Here is a 12,288-nt window from a genome sequence, read left to right as displayed (position 1 = left end):
AAGTGATTTCACCTTCCTGTGCCTGAGTTTGCCAATCTGTGAAATGGTATGATAACAGCACCTACCTCGTGGACTTGTTGGAGAATTAAGCAATTTAATACTGTAAAGCTCTTAGAACAGTGTCTGGTGCTCAGTAAAATGTCAGCTAATGGTTATTCTCATTTCTGCATCTTTTTCATATTATATGTTTCATATATACATGTATGGTTTTATATGCTTTTCTAATATTCTCTTTTCTGCACCTTGCTTTTTTCACCAACCCAGTGTCATTCAGAGATCATTCAAGAGACACACAAGTAGGTCTCCTATCCTTTTTTATGTCTGTGGTGCCTCCTCTAGGATCCACATCCCATAAATTATTTCCGCGTTTCATTAACGGACATGTGGGTGGCTGCCAGTCTTTTGCTGTCATAAGTGATGCTGTAGGGTGTACCTTGTGCATCAAGGTAACAGAGGCCCTCCCCTTGGTGGGGCTATATTCCTGAGTGGGGGGGGTGCCATGAGGACACCCCAGTCTCTCTGCCTCTGTGAGTCTAGAAGGGCTCAGGTACACAGCTGCTGGATTTCTTCCCTCAGATGAAGTCACCCTCCCTGGTCTGTGGGGTTGGGCTGGGGGGTGGGAAGCACAGACCCCTGTCAGCTCTTCATTTACATAGAACACCTATAATGTGCTGTGTTGCACAGAGTTGGGAACAAGTGACAGAGAAAGCCCTAGGCCCTACCCTCACGGGGCCTGTGATGCAGTGGGAAACAAAGACCCATTCCCAGACAGACATGGCCTAGCATGGTCAGGGGAAGGATGGGGGTTGCTCACATATCACAGACAAGACCTGAAAGGAGGAAAGTGGTCAGCCGGTGACAAAGTAGGGAATAGCATTCCAGAGGGTGTTACAGCATGTGCACACTCTGGAGGAGAGCAAGCATGCCTGATCAAGGATATTCAAGTCGCTCCGTGTGACTAGGCTTTGGACTATAGAGGGAGAAAAGAGATGCCTGGGATAGGAAGGACAACAGGGATGAGATTATGCAGGCTCTGGAAAACAACTGAGTTTGGATGTTTCCCTGGGGTCCTGGGGAGTCATGGAGGGTTCCCAGGGTGTTGTCCCCAGACCATTAGTATCAGCATCACCTGGAATCTTGCTGGAAATACAAATTCTCCAGCCCCATCTCAAAACTTACTGAATCAAAACCCCTGGGGCTGGAGCCCAACGACCTGTTTTAACAAGCTCTTTTGGTGAGTCTAATGCACGCTAAAGTTTGAAAACCACTGGGGTTTAGAGTAGAGTCAGCTTTGCAGTTCATCAAAAAATCATGGTCTGGGGAATTCCCTGGGGGTCCAGTGGTTAGGACTCCACACTTTCATTGCAGAGGGCCCAGGTTCAATCCCTGGTCGGGGAACTAGGATCCCCGGGGTGGGGGGGAAGTCATGGTCTGAGTCCTTAACTGTTAGGCTTCAGAATACCAATGAAAACTGTTAACTTATTGAATATTTACTTGTGCCAGGCATTCTTCACGTGCTTTTATTGACCTCCCAAGACAGCTCTATGAGATGGCTGCCTTTGTCCCTGTTCTGTAGAGAAGGATGTTAAGCCACAGTCAGATTAATTCCCACATGGAGACCAAATTGTTTGTCACTAGAATTGTGATATCAATGTCTGATTGGGTAGAAGGATAAGTAGGCGAGAACCACCAATAGGAACTCCTTGAAGGCCTTCCCATCGCAAACTTCGTCCCCAGGACCCTCTGCCGGCCAGGCCCCGCGCTACTGGGTGTTGAGCACCGCCCTCCCTCCGCCCCCCAAGCCGTAGGCGCTGGTTGGGGTGCGCGTTACTATGGAGACTGGCGGGCGAGACAGGCATGCCTCGAGAAAGGCAGAAGTCGGTTGTGGAAGTGTAGGCGGCCATTTTGAGACCGGGCAAGAGGGGCGGGACTGGAGCGGCACGGTGACGGTTGACCGGTTTAACTTAGAGACTGGTACCACGGGGCGGGGAGAAGAGGGAGGTGCCTGGGGTCATCCCTGGGAGGGAAGGGTGGAGCGGGGTCGGGGTTAAGAAGGGGAGGGGAGGGGAGGGGGGAGGCGAGGAGGGGAAAGGCCGGGGAAAAGGAGGAGAGCCCAGGGACTGGGCACAGGAGGTGTGGGGCGGAGAAAGGGCGGGGCGAGGAGCCGGGAGAGGCTAAGAGAAGAAGCGGGGCGATGAGTAGGGGCGGGGCTAGAAGAGGCGGGGTGTAGAGCCGGGCTGTCCAGGGAATGGAAAGGGGTGGTGAAAAGGGAGGGGGTGAAAAGGTGTCGGGGTGCAGGGGGAAGGTGAGGATCAAGAAAGTGCTGACGGACAAGGTAGCGCCGACAAGGAACGAGGAGAAGTTGCAGGACGAGGAGAGGGTGCGGAGCGAGGGGAAGGCCAGTGGCGAGGAGAATTCCCAAGGCAAAGAAAGCGTCTCTAAAGGGAAGGGGCGGGGCCATAGGAGGGGGCGGGGCAAGGAGCTGGCTTGGGAAGAACAGCTCCCCCAGCATGAGGGGGAAGGGTGGGCCTGTAAGGGGCGGGACGAGGAGCAGAAGCCGAGCGAGGAGCAAGCTCCAGGCGAGAAACAGGAGCGGGGACAGGGGAAGCGCGGGGCGTGGGGAAGGGGCGGGGCGTGGGGAAGGTCCGGAAACAGGATCCGGAGAGGGGCGGGTCTAGAGGCAGGACCCGGTACCTGGGCAGGGCCCGAGCACGGACAATGGGGCGGTGCGAAGAGAAGTGGGGGGCGGGGCAAGAAGTGGGGGCGGAGCCACGTGCAGGTGCGCGACCAGAGGAACCGGGGAAAATCGGTGGGGCGCAGCTAAATCGAGAAACAGAAACCGAGACCGAGTGAAGAGTAGCGGTGGGAGGCAGAGCAGGGGCAAGAGGAAAGAAGTGTGGGGCAAGGTTAAGAGGAGAGACCAGGAGGTCGCGCGAAACCAGGAGTAGGGGCGTGGCCAGGAGCAACAGGAGGGGCGAGACCTGGAGTAGTAGCAGAGGCGGGGTCCAGAAGTGTAGTAGATGCTGGGCCTGGGGCAGGACCGAGTTCGGGAGCAGAGGCGGAGCCAGGAACAAAAACAAGGGTGGAGTCTGGACCAAGAGCAGGAGTGGAGCCAGGAGCAAAAGTAGGAGTGGAGCGTCTAAGCAGAGGTGGGGCCAGGAGCAGCGACTGGACGAAGCACCGGAGTGAGGCGGGATCTCAAAAGGTGCCTACCAATAACAGTCTTGCAGGCTGGTGACCTCCGCATTCTCCAGGTTGAAGCCACGTTATCCACTGCCCCGAGATGTCCCCTGCTGGCCCTGCGTGGCCGAGGCTCCGAGTCCTGCAGGCTCTGTGGGCACTCCTGGTGGTGCTGTTGGCACCGTGGAGGTTGTGGGCGATAAAGAATACCCAGGAGTGCACCTGGCAAGTTGTCCTGAACAACTTTGAGACAGTAGGCAAGAAGGACGCGAGCGATCGTTTCGTCGATCAAGAGCCCTTGTATACAGTGGACAAAGTGTTCAGCCTGCTAGTGGACGCGCCCATCGACCCGGACGAGGTGAGGGGACTGGTGTCAGGCAAACGGGAGAGGTCCTGGACCTGCACCCCACTGGGCTCTGGACATTTGCCCACCCTCTCCTTGCAGACATACCTGGGCTTTCCTTACTACCTGAAGATCAACTACTCCTGCAAGGGAGAGGTGAGTGGGTGCAGAGGGGGTGGGCTCATTCTGTTGGGGCCTCGGTTTCTCCATATCTAACATTTGAATAGCGGTGGCACCACCAGACCCTAGGGACCTTAAAGATTCAAGAAGATTCCCAGTAACCCACGAGGCACATAGTTGGTGCTCAAGTAAGCTTTCTATTTCAATTTTTTTAAATTGACGTATAGGGTCTTCCCTGGCGGTCCAGTGGTTAAGACTCCGCGCTTCCACTGCAGGGGACACGGGTTCCATCCCTGGTTGGGGAACTAAGATCTCGCATGCCCCACATCGCGGCCAAACAGAACAAAATAACAACAACAAAACACTTTCCTCAATAAAGTGAAGAAAATATTTTTCAAAAATTGAGATACAGGGCTTCCCTGGTGGCGCAGTGGTTGAGAGTCCTCCTGCCAATGCAGGGGACATGGGTTCGTGCCCCGGCCCGGGAAAATCCCAAATGCCGCGGAGCGGCTAGGCCCGTGAGCCATGGCCGCAGAGCCTGTGCTCCGCAACGGGAGAGGCCACAACAGTGAGAGGCCCGTGCACTGCAAAAAAAAAAAAAAAAAAAAAAAATTGAGATATAATTCACATACCATAAATTCACTATTTTAAAATATACAGTTCGGGAATTCCTTGGCGGTTCAGTGGTTAGGACTCCGAGCATCCACTGCAGGGGACATGGGTTCGATCCCTGGTCGGGGAAATAAGATCCTGCAAGCTGCGGGATACAGTTCAATGGTTTTTTGTATATTTACAAAGTTGTGCAACCATCACCACTATCTTGTTCCAGCACATTTTTATCACCTCAAGAGGAAACCCTGTACCCCCATCCCTCCAGCCCCTGGAGACAACTAATCTACTTTTTGCCCCTATGAATTTGCTTATTCTGGACATTTCATATAAAGAATGGAATCAGGGGCTTCCCTGGTGGCGCAGTGGTTGAGAGTCTGCCTGCCGATGCAGGGGACACGGGTTCGTGCCCCAGCCCGGGAAGATCCCACATGCCGTGGAGCGGCTGGGCCCGTGAGCCATGGCCGCTGAGCCTGCGCATCTGGAGCCTGTGCTCTGCAACGGGAGAGGCCACAACAGTGAGAGGCCCGTGTACCGCAAAAAAAAAAAAAAAAGAATGGAATCATACAATATGTGGCCTTTTGTATCTGACTTCTTCTCAAGGCTTATCCATGTTGTAGCATGCATTAGTATTTCCTTTTTATGGCTGAGTAATAATATTCAGTTGTATGGATGTGCTACATTTTGCTTATCCATTCATTAATTGATGGACATTTGGGTTATTTCCACTTTTGAGGGGGGATATTATGAATAATGCTGCTATGAACATGTCTGTACAAGTTTTTGTGTAAACATCTGTTTTCAGTTCTCTTCACTATATACCTAGGAAAGGAATTGCTGGGTCATATGTTAACTCTGTTCCTCTTCTGAGGAACTGCCAGCCTGTTCTCCAAAGCAGCTACACATAATTTTATATTCCCATCAACAATGTATGAGGGGTCCAGTTTTTCTATATCCTCACTTGCTCTTGTTCATCTTTTTGATTATAGCCATCTAGTATGTGTGAAATGGTATCTCAGTGTGGTTTTGACTTGCATTTGCTCATAACTAATGATGTTGAACATCTTTTCATATGCTCGTTGGCCATTTATCTTCTTTGGAGAAACGTCTATTCATCTCCTTTGCCCATTTAAAAACTGGGCTATTTGTCTTTCTACTGTTGCATTGTAAAATTTCTTTTTATATACTGGATACTAGTTCCTTATCAGATGTATAATTTGTAAATATTTTTCACATTCCAAGTCTTTTCACTATCTTGATGATGTCCTTTAAAGCACAAAAGCTTTATGTTTATTAAGATATAATTCACATATCGTACAATAGCACCAAAGTTTTAAATTTTGATAAAGTCCAATTTAGCAGTTTTTTTCATTTGTTGCTGGTGCTTTTGGTGTTGTCTAAAAAGGCTTTACCTAACCAAAGTCACGAAAATTTACTTCCATGTTTTCTTCTAAGAGTTTTTTTGTTTGTTTGTTTTAGCTCTTACGTGTAGGCCTATGATCCATTTTGAGTTAGTTTTTGTATATGGTGTGAGGTAAGGGTCCAACTTTTACATGTGAATATCCAGTTATGCCAGTACCATTTGTTGAAAAGATTATTCTTTCCTCATTGAATTGTCTTGGCACCCTTGTCAAAAATCAATTGACCATAAATATAAGGGTTTATTTCTGGGTATAATTCTATTCCATTTCTCTATATGTCTATCCATATGCCAGTACGACACAGTCTTGATCACTGTAGTTTTGTATTAAGTTTTCAAATTGGGAAGTTTGAGTCCTCCAACTTTGTTCTTCTTTAAGACTGTTTTGGCTCAAGTAAGCTCTCTGAGAACAGTAGAATGTTGTGGTCTAGAACTGAAGTTCTGGAGGCTACAGACCTGGGTTTGAATCTGCCATTAACTAACATTACTTGGAGGAAGTATAGCATGATAGTGAATCCTTTGGGCTCTGGAGCCAGGCTGCCTGGCTTCAAATCCCAGCTCTGCTACATAATAGCTGTGTGATCTCAGGCAAGTTACTTAACTTCTCTGTACCAAAGTTTCCTCATCCTTAACAAGGGTACAATAATGATCATACCCACTTCATAAAATGCTTAAATAAGTGTGAAGCACTTAGCACAGCGCCTGGTTCATAGAAAGGGCTCAGTGAATGCTAGCAACAAGTTTCTAGAGTGTGACCCTGGGCAGAGAGTTTACTCCATGAGCCTTCTCTCCTTATCTGTGAAAATGTGATAATAATTCCTTTATCTGTTCATGCAACACCTGCTCTGAGTCAGATCCTCTTTTTTTTTTTTTTTTTCCACAATGGGGTGGGGAAGGCAGTACAATGATAAACAACGTGGCCAGGTTTTTCCTCTGGATGCAGCCCACCAGGGAAACAGACAATTGGCAAGTAAATACATAAAATAATTGATTACAGTAATCAGTGCAAAGATGAAAATAAAATGAGGTGATATGTCAGAAAGGAGGGTGTTAGCTGGGGTGGTTGGAGAAGGTCTCTGAAAAGCTTGAGCAGAGACTGGAATGATGAAAAGGGACACACATGCGGAGAACTGAGGAAAACATCTGGGCTGAGGGAACAGCCAGGACGGAAGCCAGTGTGTATGAGGAACCGACCAGAGGCCTGTGTGGCTGGAGGAGAGTGAGCGAGGGGGAGAATGGGAGGAGATAGTGAGGACCTGGCTTTCCCCCTGAGTGAGGTGGAGCCATGAGAAGGTTCTGAGCAGAGGAGGGATGTGATGGGACTCAGGTGTTCACAGGCTGAATGGGGGGCAGGGCAGGAGCAAGGAGACAGGGAGGGGGCTGATGCTCAGTCCGCGCAGGAGTTGAGGGTGGACAGCACCAGGGTGGTCATGGCCACTGTAGCCCTGATGGGGAGGAGGTCCCCGCCCACCAGCACCTGCTACCCTGTGATTGGAAACCCTGAGGCAGGGCTGGGGCCGGTGTAGGGGGCAGGATTGAAAGGACCCTGGCCTAGGCATTCCTCAGGATGAAGGCCTGTGCAAAAGGGGTCAGGGCTTCCCTGGTGGCGCGGTGGTTGAGAGTCCGCCTGCCGATGCAGGGGACACGGGTTCGTGCCCCGGTCTGGGAAGATCCCACATGCCGTGGAGCGGCTGGGCCCGTGAGCCATGGCCGCTGAGCCTGCGCATCCGGAGCCTGCGCTCCGCAACGGGAGAGGCCACAACAGTGAGAGGCCCGCGTACCACAAAAAAATAAATAAATAAAATAAAAAAAGGGGTCAGACCCGTTAAATCTTCCACCCGCATCTCACAGATGCCTCCACACCCCTGCCCACAGTGGCTTGAGCACAGCTGTCTCTTGGGGATGCCTCCAAGCCTTTGCTAGTGCTGTTCTAGGGACTTCCCTGGTGGTCCAGTGGGCCCTCCCAATGCAGGGGGCACGGGTTCAATCCCTGGTTGGGGAACTAAGATCCTGCATGCCGCACGGTGTGGCCAAAAAAAAAAAAAAAAAAAATTAACGCTGTTCTATACCCTAGAACACCTATCTTCTCCTTCCATCTCCTCTCTAAGCCCTGCTCTCCCTTCTTAGCCCAGCCAGGCTCCTGGCATCTCTGGGAGGTTGTCCCTGGCTGCCCCATCACCCTCTTCCCCAGTTCCTCTCTGTCTAACTGCCCCATCCCACCCACAGCCCCAGGCCCCAGCCCACAAACCTGGTGGCGATGGCAGAGACCCTAATTTCTCTGGGTAGGGGGTGGGGTAGAAGCCTCAAGAGTGGGACTTGAAATCCCTGAAGTGAGGGAAGAGGCTGCTAGTATTTTGGGTGCCAGGCATTCCCACCTTTACGTTTTTGCGTATCCCATGCTGTTTTTCCCCATGCATTCCCTACATCCAAATTCTGTCTGAGGACCTTGCTCTGGACTCGCCTCCTCCAGGAAGACCTCCTGACTCCCTCCACAGCCCAAAGCACTTCTGCCCATCTCCTAGCCTGACCCATCCCCTGCCCCAGCCCCAAACCTAGACCATGTTCTCTGACCTTCCCTCAGTGGAGAGTCTGCTCTCCTGACCCAGCCCCAGGAAGAGGACAGGCTAGTAAAGGTAGGGTCAAGGCAGCGGGACCCACAGGCTATCTTAAGGACACACTTGTGGGGCCATCTCGCCCTCAGTCCTCTGAGGCCCTGGTCCGCAAAGGCCACCTGACAGGGCTGAAGCCGGTGGTGCTGGTCACCTTCCAGTCCCCAGTCAACTTCCATCGCTGGAAGATAGAGCAGCTGCAGATCCAGATGGAGGCAGCCCCCTTCCGCAGCAGAGGTGGGCCTGGAGGGCTCCTGGAGGGGTCACAGCATGGCAGGCATGTGGGGGCATTGCCAGGGACCTCAGCAGGGTTCATGACCTTGAGGGGAGGCTGGGACCATCAAAGGGGCCTATGACCTGGTGGGCGTGGGAGTTTGTTGGGGGCCTCACAGAGGTGTCTGACCTGGAGGAGGGCCCGGGGATGCCTCAGCAGGTTCCTTGGCCTAGATGGGACCACACAGAGGCCCCAGTGGGGTCCATGGCTGAGGGGAGGAGTGGGGAGTTGCAGGGGGAGCCCAGTGGTCTGTGACCTGGGGGGCTTGCTACTGGAAGGCCCCAGCAGCTTCAGTACTCCCTGCCTGCCAGGAGAGAGGTGTAATGCAGAGGAAGTGTGTCTCATGAGCTGGTACACACCCATGCCCATCAAGAACGGCAGCGTGGTCATGCGCGTGGACGTTAGCAGCAACGGCCTGGGGCCCTTCATTCCCAATAAAAGGTGCCCTTTCCCAAACCTGGGGCGGGGGGTAGTCTCTGGGAAGGGCTTCCTAATCCCCAGATTCCCAAAGAAGACGGGAGGAGCCCAAAGGGAGGGAACAGGACAGGGAGGTGGCAGTGAGCTGTGGAAGGAGCCAGAATCCTCACCCGTGCGTGCCCCACACCCACCTCCAGGTTTCAGGTGAATATCAACGGCTTCCTGGAGAGACAGCGAGACAACACACTCCAATTCACTGTGGGAAATGAGGTGAGGGGGCCCGGATGGTGGGAAGGGTAGAAGAGGGGGTTAAAGACAGTAGGCTGGAGCCCTGATTACTTCCCAAACGAGTGGCAGATTCCACTTACAGAGCATTTACTGTGTGCTGGCCCCCTGGCGACATGCCCTGCTAAATGCACGATCACATTAGGTCTTGACAGTGACCTGTGAGGGAAGGTACTCTCACATACCCATTTTAAAGAGGAGAAAACTGAGGCCCCAAAAGGGTGGAGCCATTTGCCCACAGGCTCTCGGCATGTACACATGGAATGAGACTTGAAACTGTGTCTGCCTGACTCCTGCACCCATATTCTTAACCACAGTGCATTCATTCATTCATTCATTCAGCAGGCACTTCCTGAGCACACAGTGTGGCACCATGGGAACATAACAGTGAACACACAGACCCAAATCCCTGTCCTCTCTTAGAGCTGACAGTCTAGTGGGAGAGACAGACAGCAAACCACTACACATGAAATCAGGTAAATTCTGTAGCAGGTTAAAAGGTGGTTAGCGCTCTGGAGAGAATTCAGAGTGAGGGGAACTGGGTCTGTGCAGGAGGGGACGGCAATGTTTAATGGAATGCTCAAGAAAGACATAACTGATGGGAATTCCCCGGCAATCCAGTGGTTAGGACTCTGTGCCTTCACTTCGGAGGGCCCAGGTTCGATCCCTGGTCGGGGAAATAAGATCCCACGAGACCCCACAAGCCGCACAGCGTGGCCAAAAAAAAGGCATAATTGAGAAGCTTGGCATTTGAGTAAAGGGAATCACGTGGCTACCAGGGGACACAGAGGGAACAGTCTGTGCAAAGGCTCTGAGGAGCGGGAGGCCCATGTGGCCGGGAGAGAGTGGGTGAGTGGGAGAGTGGTGGGGGATGAGATCAGAGAGGCGCTGGGGCAAATAGATGGAACCATGGGAGAGGGAAGGGAGGGGGGTGTTGAGCAGCCCTCCTGACCCTGCCCCGCAGCTCTTCAATCTGATACCCCGGTACTTTGTGAATGTCCCGTCGAGGCCCCTGTGGTACACTGTGGACCAGACACCTGTGTTCATCCTGGGTGGCATCCCTGAGGAGAAGGCCATCCTGCTGACTGACACAAACTTCAAGGACTTCTTTCTCGTGGAGGTGAGTTGATGCAGGGCAGATGGTGGGCTGGGCCTCAGCTCCTAAAATGGTGGGGGGGGGCCTGGGACCAGAGAAAGGTCCCCAAAGACCTACCACCGACGAGAGGCAAATAGCATGAATGAAAGACATAAGACTGCAACCAGACAGCCTGGGTTCAGGTCCTGGTTCTGCCACCTCCTGGCTGTGTGATGTTGGGCAATTCACTTTACCTGGGCCTCAGATTCCCCATCTGTAAAATGGGAACAATACTTATATTTACCTCACAGAATCATTGCGAGGATGGTATAAATTAATGTCAGCCGGACACAGAATGAGCACTATGTGAGTCAAAGCTATTATTACTTATAGGTCCACCATTTGTAATTCTGAAATCCAAAATCTTTGAAACGGCGTTTTCAGAAATTTCGGGCTGAAATGTATTTGTTGAGGAACTCCAACCTGAGCTAACAAAGGCTACTTTTTTTAGTCTCTATGCATTCCATTTAGTGTTAATATTCAGATGCTGCCCTACAGAAATATTAAGGAGTTTGATTATGGGGTGTTGCCCCAGATCCCACTGGAGTTTGGATGGTATATATGTGCCATCTTACCTTCTAAACTGGAAAATTCTGAATTTCTATATACATCTGGCCCCTAGGGTTTCAAGTTCAGCATTGTGAGCCTGTATTATTCCCAGAACAGGGAAGGAGTGTCTGAAGCAAGGTTCTTTTGGCGTGAATGACAAACACATTTGAATTAATTGCAGCTGTAGGCAGAGCTCCAGACCAGTTTGGTTTAAGCAGAGAAATGGATTTAGTAGGTGTGCCTAACTGCAAAGCCCAGACACAGCTCAGCCTGCAGGCCTGGCTTGATTCAGGGCTCAAATGAGGACTCCAGCTTTCAGCTCCACTTCCTCTGGATTAACTCCATCCTCAGTGTGATTTATATCATCCCAACTCCCAGGCAGAGAGAAAGGGAGCATCTGTTTCCCAAATAACTTAAAAAAAAAAAAAAAAGAAAATCCTGAAATTTGTTTGCTTTGTCCTGATTGGCCCAGCTTGAGTCATGTGTCCCAAAAGAATGGAATGTGCCAGCTGGCTTAGCACAGGTCATGGGATCTATCCTAATGAGGAGGGCAGCCCAGACAAGAGGCAGAGAAAGGATGGTTCCCCCAGAGTGAAATCAGGCTAGCTTTGCCACAAGTTGGGGGGATAAGATGCTGGTTGTTAATTGTGTCCAAGATAGCAATTGTGCACACGGCAACCCCAAAAGATTGCCTTAGGCTCCTCCCCTTAAGGTTGAAAGCCCCGCGCATGATTTCTGACAACCCCATGTGGATTAATGTTCTCTCAGATCCCTCTGGCTGTGAATTCCGGCTTCTACTGATCTCATTTCATTTACAGACAGTCTCCCTGTCCTGGGTCAGCTCTCTCGGTTGTGGCCCAAGTCTTTCCAGACCTTGCTCAGTTTTCACGCTCCTGACCCAGACACACCCACAGGAAATATATGGCCGATGTGGATTCTGCTGAAGAGATTTGGAGGACAGAGAAGGGGGTTTACGTCATGAGAATGAAAAGTGCAGTTTGAACTTCAGTCATCCTTGTTCTTTTTTTTTAATTTATCAAGATGAAACTCATAAAATTCACCACTTTTTTTTTTGAGATTTTTTTTGATGTGGACCATTTTTTTAAACTCTCTATTGAATTTGTTACAACGCTGCCTCTGTTCCATGCCCTGGCCCTTTGGCCTCGAGGCACGTGGGATCCCAGCTCCCCGACCAGGGATCGAACCCACACCCCCTGCACTGGAAGGCGAAGTCCCAACCACTGGACCACCAAGGAAGTCCCTAAAATTCACCACTTTAAAGTGAACAATTTAGTACCATTGAGTACATTGGTACTGTGCAACCACCAACTCTTGTTTCCAAAAAGT

General features: G+C 51.1%; 1 protein-coding gene across 2 annotated transcripts in view; it reads left to right on the top strand.

Annotated features, from left to right (window-relative positions):
* CATSPERG (cation channel sperm associated auxiliary subunit gamma) overlaps positions 1 to 12,288 on the top strand; it is a 42,382-nt gene that overhangs the window by 10,723 nt on the left and 19,371 nt on the right. The window contains exons 1-6 of one of the 2 annotated variants that reach the window (XM_060085521.1): positions 2,821 to 3,538; positions 3,626 to 3,679; positions 8,374 to 8,518; positions 8,870 to 8,996; positions 9,170 to 9,242; positions 10,222 to 10,377. In XM_060085521.1, coding sequence (XP_059941504.1) covers positions 3,284 to 3,538; positions 3,626 to 3,679; positions 8,374 to 8,518; positions 8,870 to 8,996; positions 9,170 to 9,242; positions 10,222 to 10,377 — 810 coding nt within the window. In that variant the 5' untranslated portion in view covers positions 2,821 to 3,283. Of the gene's footprint in view, positions 1 to 2,820; positions 3,539 to 3,625; positions 3,680 to 8,373; positions 8,519 to 8,869; positions 8,997 to 9,169; positions 9,243 to 10,221; positions 10,378 to 12,288 lie in introns of those variants that run through there. The other variant, XM_060085520.1, reaches the window with a different exon arrangement.

The sequence above is a fragment of the Mesoplodon densirostris genome, chromosome 19 (assembly GCF_025265405.1).
Source record: "Mesoplodon densirostris isolate mMesDen1 chromosome 19, mMesDen1 primary haplotype, whole genome shotgun sequence".
In the NCBI taxonomy this organism is placed as follows: domain Eukaryota; kingdom Metazoa; phylum Chordata; class Mammalia; order Artiodactyla; family Ziphiidae; genus Mesoplodon; species Mesoplodon densirostris.
Note: the sequence above shows the minus strand (reverse complement) of the source record. Positions and strands in the feature narration are given on the sequence as shown.